The 21,610-nt window shown below is 46.6% G+C and overlaps 2 protein-coding genes across 2 annotated transcripts in view; one reads left to right on the forward strand and one right to left on the reverse strand.

Annotated features, from left to right (window-relative positions):
- Nucleotides 1-14,854, forward strand: part of KNTC1 (kinetochore associated 1) — a 47,363-nt gene extending 32,509 nt beyond the window's left edge. The window contains exons 45-63 of the mRNA XM_063144311.1: nucleotides 499-670; nucleotides 795-853; nucleotides 1,826-2,042; nucleotides 2,292-2,365; nucleotides 3,183-3,393; nucleotides 3,715-3,824; nucleotides 4,449-4,498; nucleotides 4,761-4,839; nucleotides 5,767-5,885; nucleotides 6,938-7,073; nucleotides 7,480-7,575; nucleotides 8,415-8,471; nucleotides 9,558-9,612; nucleotides 10,616-10,679; nucleotides 11,254-11,383; nucleotides 12,392-12,481; nucleotides 12,583-12,725; nucleotides 13,921-14,011; nucleotides 14,793-14,854. Of these exons, the coding sequence (XP_063000381.1) occupies nucleotides 499-670; nucleotides 795-853; nucleotides 1,826-2,042; nucleotides 2,292-2,365; nucleotides 3,183-3,393; nucleotides 3,715-3,824; nucleotides 4,449-4,498; nucleotides 4,761-4,839; nucleotides 5,767-5,885; nucleotides 6,938-7,073; nucleotides 7,480-7,575; nucleotides 8,415-8,471; nucleotides 9,558-9,612; nucleotides 10,616-10,679; nucleotides 11,254-11,383; nucleotides 12,392-12,481; nucleotides 12,583-12,725; nucleotides 13,921-14,011; nucleotides 14,793-14,819 (1,980 nt within the window). The 3' untranslated portion in view covers nucleotides 14,820-14,854. The remainder of the gene's footprint in view (nucleotides 1-498; nucleotides 671-794; nucleotides 854-1,825; nucleotides 2,043-2,291; nucleotides 2,366-3,182; nucleotides 3,394-3,714; nucleotides 3,825-4,448; nucleotides 4,499-4,760; nucleotides 4,840-5,766; nucleotides 5,886-6,937; nucleotides 7,074-7,479; nucleotides 7,576-8,414; nucleotides 8,472-9,557; nucleotides 9,613-10,615; nucleotides 10,680-11,253; nucleotides 11,384-12,391; nucleotides 12,482-12,582; nucleotides 12,726-13,920; nucleotides 14,012-14,792) is intronic.
- A 132-nt stretch (nucleotides 14,855-14,986) lies between these two features.
- Nucleotides 14,987-21,345, reverse strand: VPS29 (VPS29 retromer complex component). Its single transcript, XM_063143853.1, has 4 exons — nucleotides 21,231-21,345; nucleotides 16,837-17,028; nucleotides 16,287-16,522; nucleotides 14,987-15,399 (listed from the first exon to the last, which is right to left on the reverse strand). The coding sequence occupies exons 1-4, from the start codon at nucleotides 21,231-21,233 to the stop codon at nucleotides 15,282-15,284; spliced, it is 549 nt and encodes a 182-aa protein (XP_062999923.1). The 5' UTR covers nucleotides 21,234-21,345; the 3' UTR covers nucleotides 14,987-15,281.
- Between the last annotated feature and the right edge of the window lie 265 nt (nucleotides 21,346-21,610).

Below are 21,610 nucleotides of genomic sequence, written 5' to 3' on the forward strand. Positions count from 1 at the left end.
CAACAAGTCCTGATCATTTCGGTGGGTCTACTTTAAGTAGGGCTAACATCGGATTCAACCTAAATTCGCCAAGCTTGCACATTGTTTTAACTGTATTAATTGGTTTTGCTGCTTTTAAATTCCATACTGGTTTTAGCTTGATCAATGATTTAATTTGTTTTTAGTTGTGTATATTTATTGTTCTATATTGTTGTATAATTTTATCTGTACGCCGCCCTGAGATCCTAGCGATATAGGGCGGGATATAAATGTTTTAATAAGTAAATAGAATAAACCTCTGGAGCAGTAACATGCTTGTCCCTGTGTCCCAGTTCAAAAGTGTGGACTTCACAGGCCTTTCCTGAATGTCACATTCTTCAATAGCCCTGCCTGAGTTGCGTCCCTGTTCCACGGGTGCATCCGTCCGTCTGTCTGTCTGTTGGCCTCCCTCAAACGCTGGCTCTTTAAGCGGGGCGATGGGGAAGCCCTGCCAGCTTTCGTTCTCGTCTGTCCCTCCAGGCCCTGATGCTCATTAAACACCTGAAATCCTACCGAAGGACGTCCGCACCTGGAGAGTTGGAACAGCAGTTTGCCCTTGAACAAGCGGTCCCTCTGTCGCCAGCGGCTCAGATGAGGCTGCCCTTCCACCTCATCTTCTTCAGAACGTCACAGTGCTTCTGGAAAGTCATTTGTAAGTTGGCTAAACACTTCTTCTTCCTCCTCTTTTTATTATTTTTTAAACCTTTGCGAGAGAGATGCATTTTGATGGCCTAACTCGTTCAGGAAATCATTCCTGGCTTCTTTTTCTTTTCCAGCTGTAGAGCTCAGTGAAGAATCATTCCCAAACCTTCTTTTGATCTCCAAACTGATGAAGGTAATGATGGCCATGCTGTGGTTCTTGTTCGAACGTGTGGAATTAGCTCTCCCTGGAGGGAATGAGGAGTATGAACTTAGGTCAGGGGTGGGGAACATCAAGTCCAGCCCCTTGAGGTACCCCAAATGGCCACGTCTCCTCCCAAACACCAAACTGCTTCTGTGCTGTTTTCCTCCATTCTGAAAAGTGGAAATACGCCTCTCTCTGAAGCCTCTGCCAATGGCAGCGAGAACTTTAAGCTGCATTGTGCCGGAGTGTTTTGAATTCCCCCCTCCCCCGCCCCCTTTGTCGTTCAGCCCTGCCCATCACTGGAATGTGGTCCCCGAGAGGTTTTCCAGAATGGAATTCAGCCCGTGGGCTGAAACAGCTTCCTCGCTCCTGGCTTAGGTGAAAGAGGAGCCTGGATTGGTCCCCTTGTCATGGCCCTAGGCAGAGGGAAGCGTGCTGCTAGGGCTCAGGCAGGCCGTGGAAGAGCACCCAGGCCCCAAAGGGCTGCCCCCTCTTCCGTCCCTAGCCCCAGCCAGGGGGCTTTGGGTTGCCCTGAAAATTGCATTTGTATCCATTACTGTAAACCGCCCAGAGAGCTTTGGCTGTGGGGCAATACAGAAACAAAACAGCCACTTGCCCTCTGGCCTCATCGTGCTGCTGTTTGAAGCCAGGTTTGGTCCACAATAAAGCATGAATCGTGGATGGAGGAGCTGACCCGGCCTCTGTGACTGAGGCCTGGGTGGAGGAGCTAAGAGGAACTGATACCTCTCAGCTTTGTCCACCGGAGTTTGAAGGAACACTATTTGCCTAGCGCAAAATGGGGGGAGGGGAATGGAATGGAGTATCCTGGAAGCGGATGTGGCTGGTCAGGAGAAGTCCGCACTGCCACATTTTGTTGTAGTTCCCCCTGGCTGTGCCCTTCTAGTCATTGCAGTAGGAAGACCTTGCTCTACCCGTTTGGCTTTTGTTGTTCTCCACCCCAAGGTCTCGCTGGACGTCCTCTACGTGTCTACAGCCACCCACGTGTTCCAAGAAAAGCTGAAGCCGAAAATGTTGGACAAGACGAGAACTGGATGTTTGCTGGTGGCTAACCAGGAGATGGCCAAACCCATACAGACCATCCAGTCTTGCCTGCTCTCTATCGCTAACCCAGAATGGGCCACCGCCCTTGCCTACAAGATCGCTCAAGATATTCCCACAGGTACGGAGAGGCTCTGTTCGTTGGTCTGGCCTCCCCGCTTGAGCCGGAAAGGAACGAATCGCCCGCTTCGCGTTCCCACGCTGAGGTTTGCCATAGCAGCTGGGCTTTGAAAATGAAGCTCTAACGTCTAAGCAAAGAGGCTCTGTGTGTGTGTGTGTGTGTGTGTGTGTGTGTGTGTGTGTGTCAGAGTGTTAGAGAGGGAGAGCTCCATATTTACCATCATTTTTAATTTTCCCTCTCAATCTCCAGGGCCCATCAAAGTCGAGGCTTTGAAAACCTGTCTCAGCTTAGCTGAAAAATGGCTGAAGAATACAACTGTGACGGTATTGATTCGTGCATCACAAAGCCCTCTGTGTGGATATTATTATTATTATTATTATTATTATTTATTTATATAGCACCATCAATGTACATGGTGCTGTACAGAGTAAAACAGTAAATAGCAAGACCCTGCCGCATAGGCTTACAATCTAATAAAATCATAGTAAAACAATAAGGAGGGGAAGAGAATGCAAACAGGCACAGGGTAGGGTAAGCAGGCACTGGGTAGGGAAAAACTAACAGTAGAAAGTAACAGTAACAGAAAGTAACAGAAAGTAACAGGATATTCACAGGGCAGTTTTGAGTTACATCTGTGTGGGTGTATAATATAAAATGCCAATGCCCAGCGCTCTGTTCCATGGCAGAGGACCCATGAAACGACCTGGGAGCAGGGCTGTGTAGGTGATTCTGGAGTAGATTGAGGCTTCTCCCCATTCATTCCTATGGAGGAAAGTCAAGCTTCCTGTGGAGATCTGCAATGGGCTGGTTCACACGATCACAACAGCTGAACACACAATGGGCTTCTTTCAGCCACGGCAGCTTGTGGTGTGTGCTGGCAGCCATGTTTAATATTCCACCCCCAGTGAGGGTTCCTCCCTCCTCCCCCACGCCCCCTGGCCTGGTAGCCTCCAGGCCATGGGGCAAGGCTGGGGAGGGGGCTGTGGGGGGACCCCTGCTTCACACGGGCCAACTGAACTTACAGCTTTTCCTGGCCACGCCGTCCTGCTGGCCTTCTTGCTTTTGTTCTCTTCCCATTTGTTTGGGAACAGGGCCTCTAGGTTCTGCTTGTCCCAAAATCTGCTCTGTCTTTTGATCAAGGATGAGTCTCGCGAGAAGGCCCGCCTGCACCTGAAGAAGCTGCAGGGGCAACACCAGAGATCCGCGACCGAGGCTGTGCTGACAGCCCACGCGCTGGACTCGGAGGGCCACCGGAAGCTCCTGGGGAAGCCAGCCAACCTGGTTGTCCTGCTGTATCAGCACAACAGCATCGTCGAAAGAGTTCAGAATCCAGTGGGCGGAGATTACCCAGGTAAGCCAGCGCCGCCGCCACCTCCTCCTCCTCTTTCCTCCTCCTCCGCCCCCTTGCAGGAACCAGCTCCAAAGGGCCGGACAATTTGCCCTTTGACCAGCAAAGGACCCACCGTGCCCACAATCACCCAGCATTGTCCAGGCTGTCTGGCAGTGGCTCCCCCGGGATTCATCCTTACCGGGGGAGGGGGCCCCCACAGCTTAGCCTTGATGCCAGCCCTGGTCATGCTGTTTTCAGATTGGGGTGGGGGGAATCAAATGGCAGGCGAGGCAGGAAGGTTTTATCAGATTCCTCAAAAGTACTGTCTTTGCGCTTGTGTAGATATCCATGCTGCAGCTAAGGAGATCGCTGAAATTAACAACCTCGATATGAAGAAAATATGGGGCTTGTTGCTAGAAAGGTGGCTGTTTCCAAATGTACTCCCAGCGGAGGTAAGTGCCTCCCCCCCTAAGAGGAACCGGTCTTGTTGTAGGTGCTGAACTTGTAGCTTAGAACAGCCTTACCCCACCTGGCACCCTCCAGGTGTGTTGGACTGCAAGTCACAGCGCTCCCAGCCAGCCCAGCCTATGATGGGCGCGGCAGCCCATGACACCAGGTTTGAAGTACACCTGCGTCACACTGACCTGGAGCCACCATATCAGAAGCACCCAAGAAGGACGCCGCGGGATGAGAGGCCAGAGCGCCCCCATCCCACCTCCGATCTGGAGGCAAGGCTCTGCCATTCACAGTCTAGTCATACCCTTGCCAATTTCTAGATTTAACTGGATAATAACCTGCTTGTAGAAGTGCAAGTCTGTCCTAGGAAGAAAACGTCAATTCACCTCCCGTGGGTGACTGCACCCTGCACTTGGACGTTGCCAGAGGGGCAGAGCCACTGCTCAAGAAGAGCAGGGGCTTTTCACCTGCCCAAATGAAAAAAACAGGCTGCTTGCAGCGTCCAGGTTCCACATCCCAGCAAAGCACTGGGCCTCACTCTGGCCTAGCATCTCCGTCGTGTCCTTGAAAGTTAGCTTCCCAAAATCTCACTGTTCTACTTTCCGTTTATTTTTTAAAAGAAAACGCCCGAGGTCTCTGACAGCATCCAAGAAGACGAAGACCTCAAGAGGTGAGGGCATCCAGTCCAGATGCAAACCTTGCAGGCCACAACAGGGTAGAGCTGGGAGGACAGGCGAGGACGAAAATGTATTTTTCAAAATCCTGCTGGGTTGACTTGTCAATGCTTCCTTAAAAGCTTGTGCTTCCAGGACTTCCTAATTTCAGTTTGCATGATGGAATTAAAAGGGCAGCTTTACGTACGGAATAAAACCATCTACTTTGGTGCAATTGGAAGCTTGCATAGAAAGAAAAAAATGTTTTTGTTTTTGCAGAGTTCTGTACCTCCTTCAGCTTCACCCAGTAGATTACTGCTTAAGAATCCTTTACGAATGTACAACATCTGCAACGTCGGTAAGTTTTTATACATGCAAATCAAACCAGCCGGTAGCGAAGTCTAATATGGCCATGCCGACTTGTGCCGATCAACAGTGGGTTTTAAGTCCCTTCTCTCAGTCCTGCCACCGTGGGAGGCACGTTTGGTGGGCATGTGCCTCTCCCGGGCTCTGCAGCTCCCTGCTGAAAGAGGTGAGGTGGGCTCCCTCTTTGCTAGCCTTCCGGCCACCAGCAAGGCTGTGTTTATCCCAGCCGGCCTTTGGCACGTACGCTGGTCTCTTGCTGGGGAACGCTCTCCCCAGCGAGGTCCGGCTGGCGCCAACACGGCCATCTTTCTAGCGCCAGGTTAAGACTTTCTCTACTCCCAGGCATTGGATGGCATATTTCGGGGCATTTTAATTTTTATCAGTCCCTGGTAGATTTGTTTTTAACTTGTTTTCAATGTTAAAGATTTTGTATTGTATTTTTATCATGTTGTGAACCGCCTCTCGGGTGGCCTAGAAGTGTAATGACTGAATGAGGCGGCTTCTCATGGTCTGGGTTCTTTTTTTAAATTCTTTTACTGTTGTGTTTTTATTGTATTTTTATGACCGTTTTGACTATGTTTATTTTAATCCTGATTTTATTATTGTTATTAGTCACCTTGAGCTTCATATTTTTGGTGGAAAAGCAAGCTGTAAATCAAATACAAAAAATTAACTTCTGAGCTATCATGAAGGGCGGCCCCTCAGCAGCGCGCCTCTCGGGCCCTGTGGGATCGCTTGGGCAACAGCCGCTTCCACTCCACGGCTGCCTTTGCACGAGTGGGGCCTTCTACAAGGCCCCAAGAGTTGCATCTCTGCTTTTACGTGCTGTTAAAGGGCAGGCTGAATAAACCAGGGAAAGGACCGCGTGCTTCACTGATGGATTCCTTCCTTCCTTCCTTTCTCCCCGCCCCCATCCCAGCCTATTGGGCTCACCCAGCTGACCTTTGCTCACAGAAGCCGGGCCCTCAAGTGTCTGCTCTACTTGGCTGATCCTTGCGCCATCGAGTCACTCTTCAAAAAGCCCATTCAGAAAGTGACGTAAGTGTGGAGTCTTGTTTTCCTTTTGACATAGAAAGTGTCTAACGGAACTTCCTAAAACTCGGCGTTCGCTCCCCTCCAGCACAGGATGCGTGAAGATCCGTTCTTATTCCTCCATTGACTGACTGTGGTCAACAGACCAGAAATAAAGATGAGCAAAGCCCAAAAACAATAAATACAAAGCAAAGTATAACAGCATAGGTACCATCAGCCCGATATATATAGGAGGCTGCCTTAGACAGAGTGTGGCCCTGGGTCCACCTAGCCCAGTATTGCCAGCACTGACTGGCAACCACTGCTTCCCAGGGTTTCAGGCCAGATTCTTTCCTCACCCGACCTGGAGATGCCGCTGATGATTGAACCGGGGACCTCCTGTGGAAAAGGCAGGTGCCCCCGGCCCCTCACTGAACTCGAGCTTCCTCCTCAAACAGTGAATGACCGGGGGTAATCCCCTGAAATCACCCTTCCGGGGTCAAAGCATGACTTGCTTCCTTGTTGTAATTGCCATTGATCAACTCCCCTTCTTCCTCACCCCATTCTTTATCCTCATAACAACCCTGCAAGGTAGGCTAGGCTGAGAAATGGCGATTGGCCCAAGGCCCCTCCCGGTAAGCTTTGTGGCCGAGCAGGGATTTGTATCCGATGCTCCCTGACCGGTGAATGATACTCTAGCAGCGACATCCTTTTGGAACGGCTTTTGCAGCTGCGATCCAATCCATGAACTGCTGGCCAGGGAAGGCAAGGCCGGGGGGGGGGGGGGGGGGGGGCTGGGCACGGAATACCACACTGTTGCTCAGTGGGATGTTGGTATCTTAAAAGGGGCTCCATCTGCACAGCCCCAAGTGAGGCAGGCCCACGAGCGGGAGTCATTCACACGTGCGGTTCCGTATCAAGCTCAGTGCCCCCCCCCCCCCCGTGGCTGACTCTCCTCTGTTTCCATTTTTTGCAGAAATGCAACCGTCATGTTTATATTAGCAGACGAGTTTAGGATAACCGCACTCAGGTAACCTCAGTTGCAGTAAATGCAGATTTTTTCTTGGTTTTTTTAACAGGCATTTCCTGAAGTGCTTAATTTACCTCAGTGAACTTGAAATTCTGAATGTTCCCTACACCTACGAGTCGTTCCATAGCACTCCCAAGGAAGGAATGATCAAAGGATTGTGGAAAAATCACAGCCATCAACCCATGGTAATATTGCTGGGGTGTTGGAGGTGGGGGGTTAGATGCGAGGGGGGACAGGAGGCCGCGAATGCAGCATGTGGGGCAGCCGAGCCTTTCCCTGTGGGATAGCAGGGAACGTGGATAAACAGCAGGGTTTTGAGGGGCTCCTGTCACAATCTTGTGGGCTTTCGTTTTTCTTTTTCTTTAAATGCACAGCAGTGTATAAAGGAGACAGCCGGGAGCACAGACTATGTATTATTAGGACAGAGTAATCAAAGGTTGGCCTTGAAATAAAAGGCTATTAAATTCTACTTGAGGTTTTACAGATATTGATGAATAGTCTTCTCAATAAGTTAACTTTACCTTGGAGCAATTTCTTAAGAGTAAAGAGGGTGTTAATGAAATGGTTTTGTGTTGTTCTCATTACTTTCAGGCTGTGAAATTAGTGGCAGAGCTTAGTTTGGATTACAAGGTGCATGATCCCCAACTGTGGAATGGGTTGCTGCAGAAGCTAATGAGCTTTGATATGGTAAGTGGAGTTTTTTTCTTACCTGGGACAAATTTGTGTATACTCTGCTAAGTTACAGTGTAAAACAAGTTACCTGGTGCCTGTGCAGATATTAGTTATATTTGGTTACATTTTCCAGTTGCAAAATGAGGGAAGAAAATTTAAAGATAATTAATATTGACATTCAGGCATATGTGGATTGATTAAAAGAAGAGATTTAATGAGAACAGAGGAATTAACAGCACAATTCTATCTATATCTATACAGAAGCAAGTTCAATGGGACTTACTCCCAGGTAACCTGTTATAGCATTGCAGCAGCCGTAGGAAATTGCAGGTCCGATATCTGTGGGGATTCCCATTTAAGTTACTAGTTTACTATAAAGGCAAGACCATAGTTATCTATAATCTGGAGGAAGGATGGTTGTTCTAGATTATATTGTGGAAGTTTAAGAAATAGATCAAGGGGTAGAATTAGTATGTGTGTCCAGTGCTCCAAAACATCTGGTTAACCTTTTCATTTGCTTCATTTATGAACTCTGGAAAACTTGGTGGTGATGGGTTTTTTTTTCGAACCACCCCAAACACTGCAAAGGGGAAAAGACTTAACACAACTTTTATCAGTGGGTCCAATAGCTCCATTTTATGGCACAAAATACCAGTTTCTAGCTTTGAGTTCCACGGTATGTTTATCACAGAATTGTGATCTATCATGTAATTTTGGGGGGGGGGGGGTTTCATTGGCTTCGCTGACTAAATTTAAAGAGTTCAAACTTTCAGCAAGTCCGCATAAAGTGGCTATTTACAGAAGCACTATTTACTATGTGCACACAACCCTTTAAAATGCCTTGTTTGTTTCAGATCCATTATATGAGGAAGGTTTTAGCAGAGATTACTGAGGTCTCTTCGTTATGGCAGGTGCGTGTAATCTTTTCCTAGCTGGATCCCGTGCTTAGCTTTAAAAAGAAATAAGTGTAGTCATAGCTTTGCTTTTGATGAGGGTGCAGCCGTTCTTTTCTGCCTGCGAGCTGAATATCACCGCGGCTTTAGAACCTTTAATATCTGCAGGTCACTGGAGGTGCAGGGGGCCTCCATGCAACCGTGCCCCTTCCTTCGGCCTAGGCCGGTGAGACAGCTGCCTCCCACCACCAGACAGAGATGGCCTGGCCTTGGCGATCCATACTCTGGTAACCCCCAGATTAGATTACTGTAATGCCCTATATGTAGGTTTTGGTTGGACAAGGAGGACTCAAGTACTTGGAGGTGGGGTAAGGGTTATCTGCTTGCCAGGAAACTTCTACCCCTTCTTTGGCACTTTGCAAATTTAAAGCCCGTTGCATCCGAGGGCCAGAGTGACCTCTGGACCCAGTAATAATTATGCTGCTTTGGTCTCAGTGCACTTTCTGCACCAGCTCTTGTCATGCAAAGTCACTGTAACCTGTGCACTTGATCCTATGCATAATGCCTTACCCTGCAGGGCTGGGTAGTAGGTTAGGACATTCAGTAGCTGGATTTTTCATTGGCTTGGTTGGGACCGAGGGTGACTGGGCTCCTCTTCTCCCAGAACCGGCTTCTGTTAGCAGCCGTTCTACCTGGCAGCGGAGGGAGAGGTGAGACAGAGTGATCCGTTCTATTCGCTCGGCGGAGGCCCCAGGCAAGCACGCTTCTCCTCTCCTAGAACGATCTCCGTCCTTGACCATTCTGCCTGGTCGCACAACATTTTTGGAACTATGCGAAGAATTAAAGCCTGAATTTGCTTGTCTTCCTGTTCCCCCTCTCCCCATTTCCCCCCTTTGTATCGTCTCTGTTAGATTGTAAGCTTGCAGGCCAGGACGAGGTCGTTCTTGTGTCATCGAGAAAAATAGCGGAGTTTTTTGTTTGTTTTTAACAAATACATCCATTAAAATAGTTTAACTTGACCTATGCATTCACAAATGGAAATAACCTTGGCACGTTTCACAGAATTCTCTCAGGCGTTTTAAAATGCATTTTAACTTTCCACAGATTCCAAACTTCAGCCGAGCCTGGCGAAGTGCTGTTCTGGCACCGTGTCTCTCAGGTGAGCGTTGTTACTTTGCGCTCTCTAAATCTTTATGCCTTCAAATCATCAGGTGGAACAGTTGTGAGTTTTTAGGTAGAGCTGTATCTATTCCACATTTCGGCAGAAGTGCAGAAAAGCCATTGAATTGGAGAGTGGATGCAGAAAGCGTCTGGGAATGCTTGCTTAGAAACCAGAAAGAGGTTCAACAGGGTCTTCCTCAGCCATGAGGTAGACTCCGGTGGGGATTCAATGGCTTGAAATACTTCTGTACCTCTCCCCACGACCACTAAAAGCAGAATACGGTGACCGTCTTATGCCTGCCTGCTTTCAGGTGGATTCTTGCATTGAGCAGGGGGGTTGGACCCGATGGCTTTATAGGCCCCTTCCAACTCTGCTATTCTATGATTCTAGATAAGTCCCATTGAACTAAATTTGACTTACAAGCAAACATGCAGAGTTTGCACTGTCAACCATGGAGATTTTCATAACTTAATTGGGTTTGGGATTGAAGCTGATAGTCAGGAGATTCAGGGCAGACAAAGTACTTTTTCACGGAATGCATAATTAGAGTATGGCATTTAAAAGTCACAAGATGTGGTACTTAGACGGCTTAAAAGGAGACTAGACAAATGGATGGAGGACGGTTAGCGGGGATGTGCTCAAGGCGTTCCATTGCTGTTCAGCGTGAGCATCCTGGAGGCTTCTGCCTGGGCACTGTGCGAAACAGGATGTGGGGCGAGAAGGGCCCTGCAGCAAGGCACTCCTTAATCCCTTATGGTGCGGGGTCTGCACATATAGCTCTGATTCTAACCCTACTCATGTATTTGGCTGTATATATTTGCTTAAATGCAGTGTAGAATCTGACCATACTATCACAGTAGTCATACATTACAACGGTCAGTAGTTTCTCTCCTGGGAAAAGGGTAGTCCTCTACAGAGCAGGAGGAAACTGATCTATGAAACAAGACAAAATGCAACATGAAAATCCTTTTCCTGTGTGTCTGTTTTTTTGTTTCTAAAGCTTCATATCCACCAAACACTAGTCAACAGGAAGCATGCTATGAGTCTTTCAAAACGCTGTTGAGGTAAGTAAGGAAACTCCGGGGGGCGGTGAGGGGAAATAGACATAAAAATGTCATATAAGGATTAAAAATTCTAGCTCTGTGTGCAGAACAAGGTGTTTGAATGAACAGCACCACTTCAAACTACAAGTGAAGGGTGCCACTTTTGAATGATCTCCTGTGTAAAAGAACTAAGACATCGGGGAGAAAGAGATCACTTTTTTTTAGTGCATTAAAAACACACACCTGCCAATAACAACAACAGCAACAACATGTCCCTTGCCTGCTGTGCTGGCTTTTTATTCCCAGGGTCTATTTAATGTGAAGGAGCATTTTAAAAATGTGGTTTTTTACAACACTCTTGCAGTCTATTCTGCTCTCTCTGCTGGCTACACGTGGAGATTAGACCTGGGATAAGAGATTATCAAAATATACATGAAAAAAACAACTCAGCCAAGATAACCTTACATGATTTAAAACAGATTGGTAGTTTATTAGTGTATATATCCAGCTATTAGGCTACTGAAGAGAGGGGGTCTTTCTGTCCCCCTAGAAAATAGCCCCTGCTAACTCTTCATTGCCCTCTGCCCTCTCAAAGGTGTCCGGTCCTGGCTGATCTTGATCTAATTGGGATTGCAAAGCAGTATGCCCAGTTAGACCAGCTGGCTTTGGCGCTAGCGTGTCTGTTGCTGATTCCTGAGCCTGAGAAGAGAGCTCAGCTGATTGAGGTGAGTGAATATATGCAAACGCCTGACAGAATGCTGCCTTTTCCCAAGCAGTTGTCACCTTTTTCAGTCCCCTGGTAAAGCTGCAGCATTCTGCATCCTTCGGTGCACATTTGATATTGTAGAACCCGGGCTTGGCAAACATCAGAGGTGTTGTCTACTTTGGCATGAACGCTCAAGAGCTCTTGAGATCATCTCCAGAGGCCCATCTCTCGAGCGCTCCCGGCCTTCTGAGGTGAGGCAGGGAAGCTGGGGAAAGAGCCTTCTCAGTGATGGCACCTCCTCTCAGGAACCCTCTCCAGAAGTTCTCACAGCACCAACTCTTTCGTCTTTCTGGTGCAAGGTGAAGACTATATATATATATTTACCCAGGCTTTTACATCTTGGTTTTAACCTGCTTTTAATGCTGCCACTTTTTATACTGTTTTCTGCAGCTTTTAATTTTTATTTTTACATTATTGAAGTGGTTTTTATTCTGAGCTACCAAGAAATTCTTTTTACAAAGTAAAGGGCAGGATGTAATTTTTTTTTAAAAAATTGGGAATTGCTTCTCTCTGCAGACAAGAATTACTCTACTTCAGGTGTTTATACCATCTTTCTTGCCCTGCTTTTTTCTTTATCATCACCAGAGGCCCCAGGTCCCAAGAGGGCTGCATCCACCTCAAGTGGACTTTCTATTCATTTGTGCACTGCGTAGAAATGTCACACCTACTGTTTCTTCGGCTTTTCTCCACACTCTGTAAAAATGTCATTGCTCTTCTCCTCCCCTGGCTTTTTTTACTTTTGTATTTACTAATTTAGGAGACTACATGTGTAGTGAAGGTGATCTTGAGCCCACAAAAGCTTCTGCCACGATGTCATGTTTAAGATACCACAGGAATCTTCCTTGTTTTCTGCTACCATAGTTCTAACACCTCTGATCCTCAGCCGCCTACCTGCACACCAATGTTATAAGATCCAAGAACTCAGCATGATTTCTCCCCCCCCTCCCTCCCCCCCCCCCCCGACTAGGCCTTCCTAGCCTCGTGTCAGCTGGAGACTGTGTTGCCGCAAGTGGAAGAGCACCTGAGCCTGGGAGAAGCGGCTGGCTTTGCTTCACAGGTATGATAATTTCACCCTCTTTGATCAAACGAAGACCTGACAAAGTTGACTCTCCCGTCATCCGTGGACGTAACCGGAATAACTCTCTTGCTATTTTGCAGATAAGGAGTTTGATTCTGGAGCACATCATAAATAAGAAATACGAAGAGTCTGCAACTGCAAAGTACTTCACATTATTGAAGTTCAGGGAGCTGGGTCCTGGCAGAGTGAAAGGCCTGGTGGGAAAACTTGTGGATAAGAACAGGTAGGCAAGTGCAGAATTCCCAAGTATTCCTTTTTCTTTCATCCTTTTGTGATGGGAAGAAAAGACCCACCTAATCCCATTGCTCTCCACTACTGTACACACCTTGTGCCCAACAATCACTCTTGTGGAACGGGCCTTGGTGTACCTGTAAGAGTCCCTTGATCGACACGTGGGTACAAATGCCTACACTTGGGCATTGTCAGGCGAACGAACAGGAAGAAAGAAATACCTGCAGTGTACCAGAAGCCACTCAGTGTGCACAAGAGTGAGTGGCTAGGGATTGGGGTTTCTTTGTTACAGACTTGACTTGTCATATATCCTGCACTGCTACATCAACACCTCTTGTGTAGTTAAAGCCATATCCAAATAACTAGTTTGCCTCTGTGGGTGGTGCTAATTGCCTGGATTGGACAGGACTGGAAGCTTGCAAGGTAGTGTGGAGAAGAGGCAGCAGCTGTGCTGTTTGAAAAACAGACTTGGGCCCCAATTTCCACGGGAACCGATATGTGTCTGCTCACATGGGGGGAAGTTAGTATAGGATTGCAGCCTAACGTCCTTAACACTTTTAGAGCGCCTCCATGAGACATCTGGCTCAGCAAAGCTTGCAGGCCTCAGCAGTGAGAGCTTATTGCAAGTTGACATTCAGTCCACTAAGAATTCTACCACAGTGTAGTTGTGGACTGCAGTTACGGGTCTGCCATAGAACTTACTGGACTGGATCCCCACAGTGTTGTTGTAGCAGGTTTTTATGCGTGGGTTGCCTCCAGGTGTGGGAGAAGAGCTTTCCTATAGCTTTAAAAGCCTGAGGCTGAGTTGCTTTGAAGAGCAAAAGTCACCATCTAATAATTCAGTGCTTTCAGGGTTTTTAAAGCTGCATTCCTAAACACACTTAGCAAGGGAGTAAATCCCGTTAAATCAAGTGGAACATCCTTCTGAGTAAATGTGGACTGTGGAATGTACACACCAAATTCTGGACTGGGTTGCGGCCTAAATGAATGCATGCCCATGCAGAAGACACGTCTCAATCCCCGGCACAATATCTGGTAGTCCTAATGTTCCCATCCCAAAACTACAGCTACCGGGCGTCAAGGAAAACAAGGGACCTGCCTCTGGCAAAGTGTGCGGTTTTTCCTTTGCATGGTGCAAATCTGAGGTGTGTTCTACTAATCATTGCGTTCATGTTTTGTGATTGCAGGATGGATGATGCAGCATCCCTAATAACAGAGTATCTAAAAAAATCTGGAAAACCTCTTCCACCAGACACGTCACCTTCAAATGTTGTAAAGGTAGTAAAACATTTTGTGTTGTGTTACATTAAAACTCTCTACCCATTACCTTTCCAGAAACTTTCAATGGAAACCAATAGGAACTCAGCTGAAATGTGCTAAGACTCATTTTGATGGCATCACCAATAACCACACTTGCCATTTTGCCAAACTAAGATTCAGTAACCATGAATTCTGTGTTTGGTATCACAGAGGCCTCCAACTCCTTCTACTCCTTCTACACTCTTCAAATACTTAAAAGGTTGTCACACAGAGGAGGGCCAGGATCTCTTCTCGATCCTTCCAGAGTGCAGGACACGGAATAACGGGCTCAAGTTACAGGAAGCCAGATTCTGGCTGGATATCAGGAAAAACTTCCTGACTGTTAGAGCAGTACGACAATGGAACCCATTACCTAGGGAGGTTGTGGGCTCTCCCACACTAGAGGCATTCAAGAGGCAGCTGGACAACCATCTGTCAGGGATGCTTTAGGGTGGATTCCTGCGTTGAGCAGGGGGTTGGACTCGATGGCCTTGTAGGCCCCTTCCAACTCTGCTATTCTATGATTCTACTGCCTAGGAAAGACAGGGATCATGTGACCTGGATCTTTTCTCTATGCTAAGTATAGATAGACTCCGCCCCCAGGCCTTCTGTATCTTTGGCCCAGGGCAGCGTGTCCTGCTGTAGCTATTCTGTCCTTACAATTCTCGACAAAAAGATCTTACTTTCTCCTGTAAATTCCTGCTAAAAGGGTTTTGTCTAAATGGTCTTACCCGGTAACATTTCCCCCCTCCTTCTTCAGATGTACTTCAGTGGTGAACTGGCATAGATCTCTAACAACTCCGGGAAGAACAAGACATTTTCCAGAGAACAAAAGTTTCAGGACTCTTAAGATGCTATGTATATAAAATAAAGTTTTTCTTATGTGTACTTTGTAGACGTTCCCTGATTTATCATAAGACGTTTTAAGCTGTAAGTAATGTTAGCTGTACCAAATTAAAGTTAAATGAGTGTTTATTACAAGACGGGGAATAGTTCATGTGAACAGACAGGACGGCGCTGTGCACTTTGAACGGTATTTACAAGCATGAACCATTTTTAGGCAAAGGAAAGAGTCAAGCCAAGGCAGACTTTGTAGAAGTCAAGTACTGTGAACTTAGTGGTCTACAATAAGGTAAGAGGAGTCATTTTGTAAGCTAATAATTTTGCAAACACGGTGGACCTTTGGGTGCATACTGCAAAAAAAGAAGAAGAAAAGAGACCAGAGGAGACCCAGGCTGAGCAACTTGCTTTAAGATTTCTTGTACTCGATTCTTTCTACTTTCACGTCATCGCCAATCAGCTGATAGACATAAGTGACGACAGTGGATGCCTGGATATCCATCAACACAAACGAAGGAATGATGTTGCTGAGGGGAGAAAAAGGTGGCACAGTTATTTTGCTGACCACATCAGGACTGAGTCCTTCACGACCTATGGCTGCAATTCTATGCACACTTATTTGGAAGAAAGTCCCATTAACTTCACTGCGACTTGCTTCGAAGTAAACATAGGACCAGGGTCAACAACTTGTAGACTGTAAAGCCACTAGGTGGTCTTATGTGGATCCTGCTTAGCCTCCTCATCCTCTAATACAGCCTTCCTCAACCTGGGGCGCTCCAGATGTGTTGGACTACAACTCCCAGAATGCCCCAGCCAGCTGGCTGGGGCATTCTGGGAGATGCAGTCCAACACATCTGGAGCACCCCAGGTTGAGGAAGGCTGCTCTAATAGCAACTTGACATCACCAGTTGTTAGGAGTAGTTTGCAGCTGCTTCTTTGGAGGGGTGGGCGGTACTTTTGCCACTTGCTCATTCTACTAGCCCCAAACCCCTATAAATCATATCAGGCAACTGAAGTGCGCCTCCAACAACGCGGCACTCTCCTACCAAAGGAAATAACTAAAAGCCTACGTAACACACTTCAAAAAGTGAGCCACACTTTGTTGTGAGCTGCGCAGAGGGGCTCGGATATTGGGCGGTATAATAAGTAAATAAATTAATAATGATAATAATATGAACTCATAAGTTGCCCAGCCCTGCTTTCATGTATTCTTAACTCAAAAATCCGGAGTGGGAGGGGCTAGAGATTTAGCACTGTTTGCTAGACCTAATAGCAACATTGAATTTATGCAACTGTAAATCTTCATAGCCAAGACTGAGAAGCTGTGGGGTGCTCCAGTCCATCCAAACTGCAGTAACTAATATTAAAACCGCCACATCCCCACTTAAACAGTATCCTGCAGCGTATAACTCACTTTTCCAAAGCACTGTAGGCTCCTGTCGCCGATCCAGGGTTGATGTAGAACTTGTTTTCATGTTCGAATGCCTCGAATTTGTGTGTGTGCCCTGAAATGAGGATGTCCACATCGAACTGCCTTTGCAGTAATGCCAGGCTGGCCACGTCCCCCCAAGGGATGACCTGGTGCCCATGAATCAGCCCGATCTTAAACTGCCCAACACTTACAACCTTCTGTTCAGGATAATTCAAGTTCTAGGATTAAAGACACAACATGTCAATTCTGTATACAGCTGCTCTATCCCTTTACCCGTTCCATATGAAAACGCCGCCGTGTATTATTAAGAATGACCAAACAACAGCCCTACAAGTAATGTGGCTAAACAAGGTACCGGTTCTAGTGTCTGATGTGGCAAGCAGAAGTAGCATGCGTGCACACCTACACCTGACCAGCTTGAAAGATCAATATATTTGAAAGAAACCAGTTCTGCAGTCGGTTACAGAGAACAGCAGAATAAAAGCTCAGAACAGAAAGCCGTATTCTTTCTCTACCCAGTCGACGTCATTACCTCATCAAAATCCCCTCTAACTACATGGACATCACCAGCCAGGGTCTTGAGGTAGTCATAGCTCTCCTTCGTGCAGAGGTTTCCAGTGCAGAGAATGTGCTGAATCTTTCCTGGAACCAGCAATTTCTTGAATTTAGCTGGCAGGCTGTTGCAGCGGTGCGGGATATGAAGGTCTCCCAACACTAACACCAACTTATAGGGAAAAAAGGGAAGAAGAAACACTTAGGTCTCCGGCAACATGTCAAGAAACTTTCAGCGCTTCAAATCTTTTTTCACGGTTCCTCCATTTATGGATAGACTCAGCATACTGCTGGAAAGTAAAAGTTCACGCTCCTTCAGACTTTAGTGGAGTTGCATCCTTATTGTGCTATCTTTATTGTGCTATCTTTATTGTGCTTTGTACTGTTTTTTTTCCAAATCCTGTGGCACTTAAAATATCAAAAAGGTTTAAACTGTTTTGGATTCTACAGCAGATAACCAAGACACAACCCCCAAACACAGCAATGACAATGTTTGAGCCATGTACCAGACTGGTGAAAAGTAATAGCTTTATCCAAGCCAGGCTTGCACGCTGATAAACACACACACACACAAAGGCCTTGATGCAAGGAACCTATTTAAATGTGTTGTCTGCCAAGGAGCTCCTGCATGTCACACAGGATTCTGGGAAGCGTTCAAGAGCACACACCAAGTTCACACGTAGAGCTGGCCAAGCCTGTGTGAAGTGCAGAACAGCACACCCCAGCACAGAGGTGGGCAGAAAGTAGATTTTGATCTATCAGTAGATCTCTGGATTACTGGCAATAAATCAACAAGGTTTTCTGACTCTAAACTATTTAAAAATTGCAACAAAAATGATCCCTCCCTCCTCCCCCTCCATGAAATGAAAAAAATATTTGGGGTAACCAGGAATGGAATTTTCTGTAAAAGGACTGTGAGTTCTTTTCAGTTTTGGTATCCCAAACAATTCCTGAGTTCAAAGTTGCTTAATCCTAAATATATTATTTAACTCTTTTGCACCAGGCTCCGATTGGTGGATCTAAAGATTCTAGTAAGCAAAGTCGATATCCACAAGTCTGAAGTCCTGCCATCCCTGTCCATCCCACCCTCCCTTACTGCTGCTGATGGCAGGGATGGATTGATAGTTGTGGGCAGACTGCCTTTCAGGGAAGCCTGTCCATGGTTATTGCTTTACTCATTGAGAAATAGTTTGCTATGCTTTGCCTGGGTCCCCTGGAACACAGTCTATAAGACGACTGTCTTAATTTAGAGCAAAGTAGTCACAATGAAGCATCATAATGTGACTCCACACCAGCAATTCAGTAGCAGCAGCCAGCAAGGCATTTTTCTTCATATCCGTTTAAACATTTTAATAGCCACTAAGAGAGTTGCCACCTACCACAACCATTGTTAGTAAGAGGCCAAGTTGAACAAACTTACTCTGTGCCCAGCCTTATTGGATGAAGAAGTTGATTGCAGACAGGGGTGGGGAGGGGTGCAGGGGGGGTCAGGAATGGGAGAAAAATAGGGTGAGACATGAACAATGTTAAATAAAAAGGAAGCAACAGAAAAGGAAACATTTCAAGCCAAATTAATAGGCAAATCATTATGAAATCTGAATGTTAGGGGGGGAAATGTTAAAAAAAGTAAATCTGATTTATGCAACAGATGCCATAACTAATGGAAGCATTTTCCCAGCATTGCTTGTACAGAGGAGTCATAATCTCCCATAGTTTTCAAATGAGCCACTAAGGTTAGCAAGCACAACAAACCCACCAGTGCCTTGCAGGTGTGGAAGTTTATTTATTTATTTAAAACATTTGTATCCTGCCCTAGATCACTAGGATCTCAGGGTGGCATGCAGCTAAAGTTCCAATGTATAACCCAAGATTCCCTGCTCAAAAGGGTTTCCCCATTCACTTCAGTGGAGCAGATAGCTCTGTACGCATGAAGACATGAGATGATGCTGACCTTATATCGAACAAATGCAATGAAAAGTGCACATGCTACATCTCCTAACGGGCGTCAGAGTACAAATAGGATCTGGGACATTAGCTTATGAGTAACTCCCAAAACACACACTTCATTTGGGTTCCCAGTAAAGAGAACATTTTCTTAAGAACTAGGTATTCATTCACAGTATCTTCGTTCTGGCCCTGCTACAATAAATCCACTTCCTCTTGACCCTTTGCTGTGGCTCTGGGAGCTCAGCACAGTCCACTCAATTTCAGAGTGAAGGAGCTGTGGAAGGTGCTGAAGTCTCCTCCACAAACACTCGATATATTATTCCATTACCCCACTTGAAGACTCTAAGGTTTACCAGACATTGTTCTCAGCTTTTCAATCATATGGCAGCCACAGGGGCTAGAAACTTAAACTAATAATAAAAAAACAATGCTGAGAATCTCAAGAGGCTGAACTGTGAACCTCAAAATCACATTCTTCACTTTTTCTCTGTGCACACACAGACCTGCCAAACTGTTGTAGGAACTTTCCAGTTCTGTTCACCTCGCACGAGATGTTACTTACAAGACTGTGCTTGCTAGGAACAGCAAAGTCAGGAAAAAAGGACCAAGCTGCCACACAATTTCTACTGCAGACCAAATTCCTTTTACTGACAAGCACAGGCACTTATTTTCATTCCTCTCCTCATTATTCCCACCACAGACCTTCATATATGAGACTGACAATCTACACACAGTGCACGATGCCACATTTCATAGATTCAGCGTAATGCTGCCAAGGGGTTAGCCAAGCATAATTCTTAAGAGAAAAGTTATTGCCATAAATACCATGAATGCAGGTGAGTTATGTATGGCAGGAATGTAATCAAAACTATAGTTAATGTGAAGCCGGGCAGGGTTAGAAGGAAAAGAAAATCCTTGGAAACTCGCTGGTTGTGAAATTCATTGGGAAATTGCCTTGACTAGCAAACAACTCCTGGAGACAATAATCACATACTATCTTTTTGTCAAAACGTTTTGGATCAGTCACCATGGGCTGCAAGGGCATTTCTTGTGCACAAAATAGAACTTCAGCACTGTAAGTTCCAAGGGGAGTTAACACCCAAGTCAGTGGAGTGTAGAATCGTTGTGTAATTTAGACTGAAAATTTCTCTTTTTTAAAAAAAAAAAAAGCACCAGTATACTTATGATGCTGTATAAACAACAGGGAAGAGGGATCAAGAAAGGGAAGAAAGTGTGGCTGGGAATAAAACGAACAAGAATGGAGTGTGGAAAGATTATCCTTTGCTCTTTGGAATACTCCATCACCTCCGTAAGCCTGACAAGAGTCTTATAAGGTAGATCAATACTGATTTCCCCATAATGTAGACTGGGTGAACCAGAGGCTAAGAGAACGGTAGCTTGCCCTAAGGCCAGAAGCACAGACAAAAATTCATGCCACCATTTAAAGGACTTTTAAAATTGTCGTGTATTTCAAATGTTTAAATGTTTTAATATTGGAACATATTTAATATATTTTTTAACTTTTGTACATTTCTATTCATAGGTTTTAAATGTAGATGTTTTAAATTTTGTAATGCCGCCTTGAGGCCCAGCAGATGATGATGATGATGATGATGATGATGATGATGATAATGATAATGTGTGCTATCTCCAGTATTCAAGGCAGTAAGCCTGTGTGCCCCAGTTGCTGGGGAACATGGGTGGGTGGGTGCTGTTGCACCCTGTCCTGCTTTGTTGGTCCCTGGTCAACAGCTGTTTGGCCACTGTGCGAACAGAGTGCTGGACTAGATGGACCCTTCGTCTGATCCAGCATCAGCGCTCTTCTTATGTTCTTAATAATATTAATAAGTTTAAGTTAGATGTATTGTCATTCAAACAGCCACCCAAGAGGGAAGTTATTGGTCCGCCGCTGAGTTTCAGGCCCAGGGCATTCATGGATTGGATCCAGACCTTAGAACAGACCTACTGACATTAACGGCACTCATGGTGACTTACATGCCCCACTGATTCCAACGGGCCTCCTGCTGCCTCTGGATCCAACCCACTGAAATGATGACATGCAAATGGGTCGGGCCAATTAGGGGGTTCAAACCGCGGGACTTCCCGACTGACAGCTCCCTTCTCTGAGTCACTGCGACAGGCTGCTCCACCCAGGGCCTGCCCAGATATATTAGGCTACAGTTCCCAACACCTCCAGCCAACTGGAGATGATGGGACTTGTAGTCCAACACATCGGAAGGCGGGGAGGCTGCCACACTACAGCAGCTCCAGGGGATCCCCGAAGGCAGCTGCTTCCAGAGAGGGAGGAGGAAAAAGGCTGACTGGAGGGGCTTTGGGGCAGGGGCTTCTTTCCCCCCCCCCACCCCGCTCGCTGCTTATCCTGATCTCCCCCTCCTCCTCCCCCTCCCCCTCCCCAAGACGACTCACCATCTTGGCCCCCCTCAGCGCCGCTACTTCAGCCCCTTCTTTCCGCCGCTTCCGGTGTGCCAAACCCGAAGTCCGGAAACAGGAGCTACGGAAGCCGAGGCTGAGCCAAAAACCATCCAGAACGCGCTGCGGAGGGCCCCGTCAGTCAAACTCGAGAAAGGAGACAGGAAAGGGGCGGGGCTTGTGGGCTCGTCTGTTTCCCATCGGGAAGGCGGGGGAAGAAACACAATGCAGGAGGGCGACATCCGGGTATCGGAGCTGTTCATGAACCAAAGGGCCACAGATTCCATACAATCAGAGACACTTCCGGCTCCCGACTGATCGTACGGAGGAATCGGCGCGAAAGGAGTAGGGGGAGGAGAGGAGAGTGGCTTTCCTCC

The sequence above is a fragment of the Elgaria multicarinata genome, chromosome 18 (assembly GCF_023053635.1).
Source record: "Elgaria multicarinata webbii isolate HBS135686 ecotype San Diego chromosome 18, rElgMul1.1.pri, whole genome shotgun sequence".
Taxonomy (NCBI): Eukaryota; Metazoa; Chordata; class Lepidosauria; order Squamata; family Anguidae; genus Elgaria; species Elgaria multicarinata.

Excerpts from the sequence above, each read along its gene's own strand:
- VPS29 (XM_063143853.1), bottom strand. Across the intron at positions 16,523-16,836 it reads TTAGAGGGGATTTTGATGAG|AACTTGAATTATCCTGAACA; the intron begins GTAATGACGTCG and ends CTTTAATCCTAG. Across the intron at positions 15,400-16,286 it reads GCCTACAGTGCTTTGGAAAA|CAACATCATTCCTTCGTTTG; the intron begins GTGAGTTATACG and ends TTCTCCCCTCAG.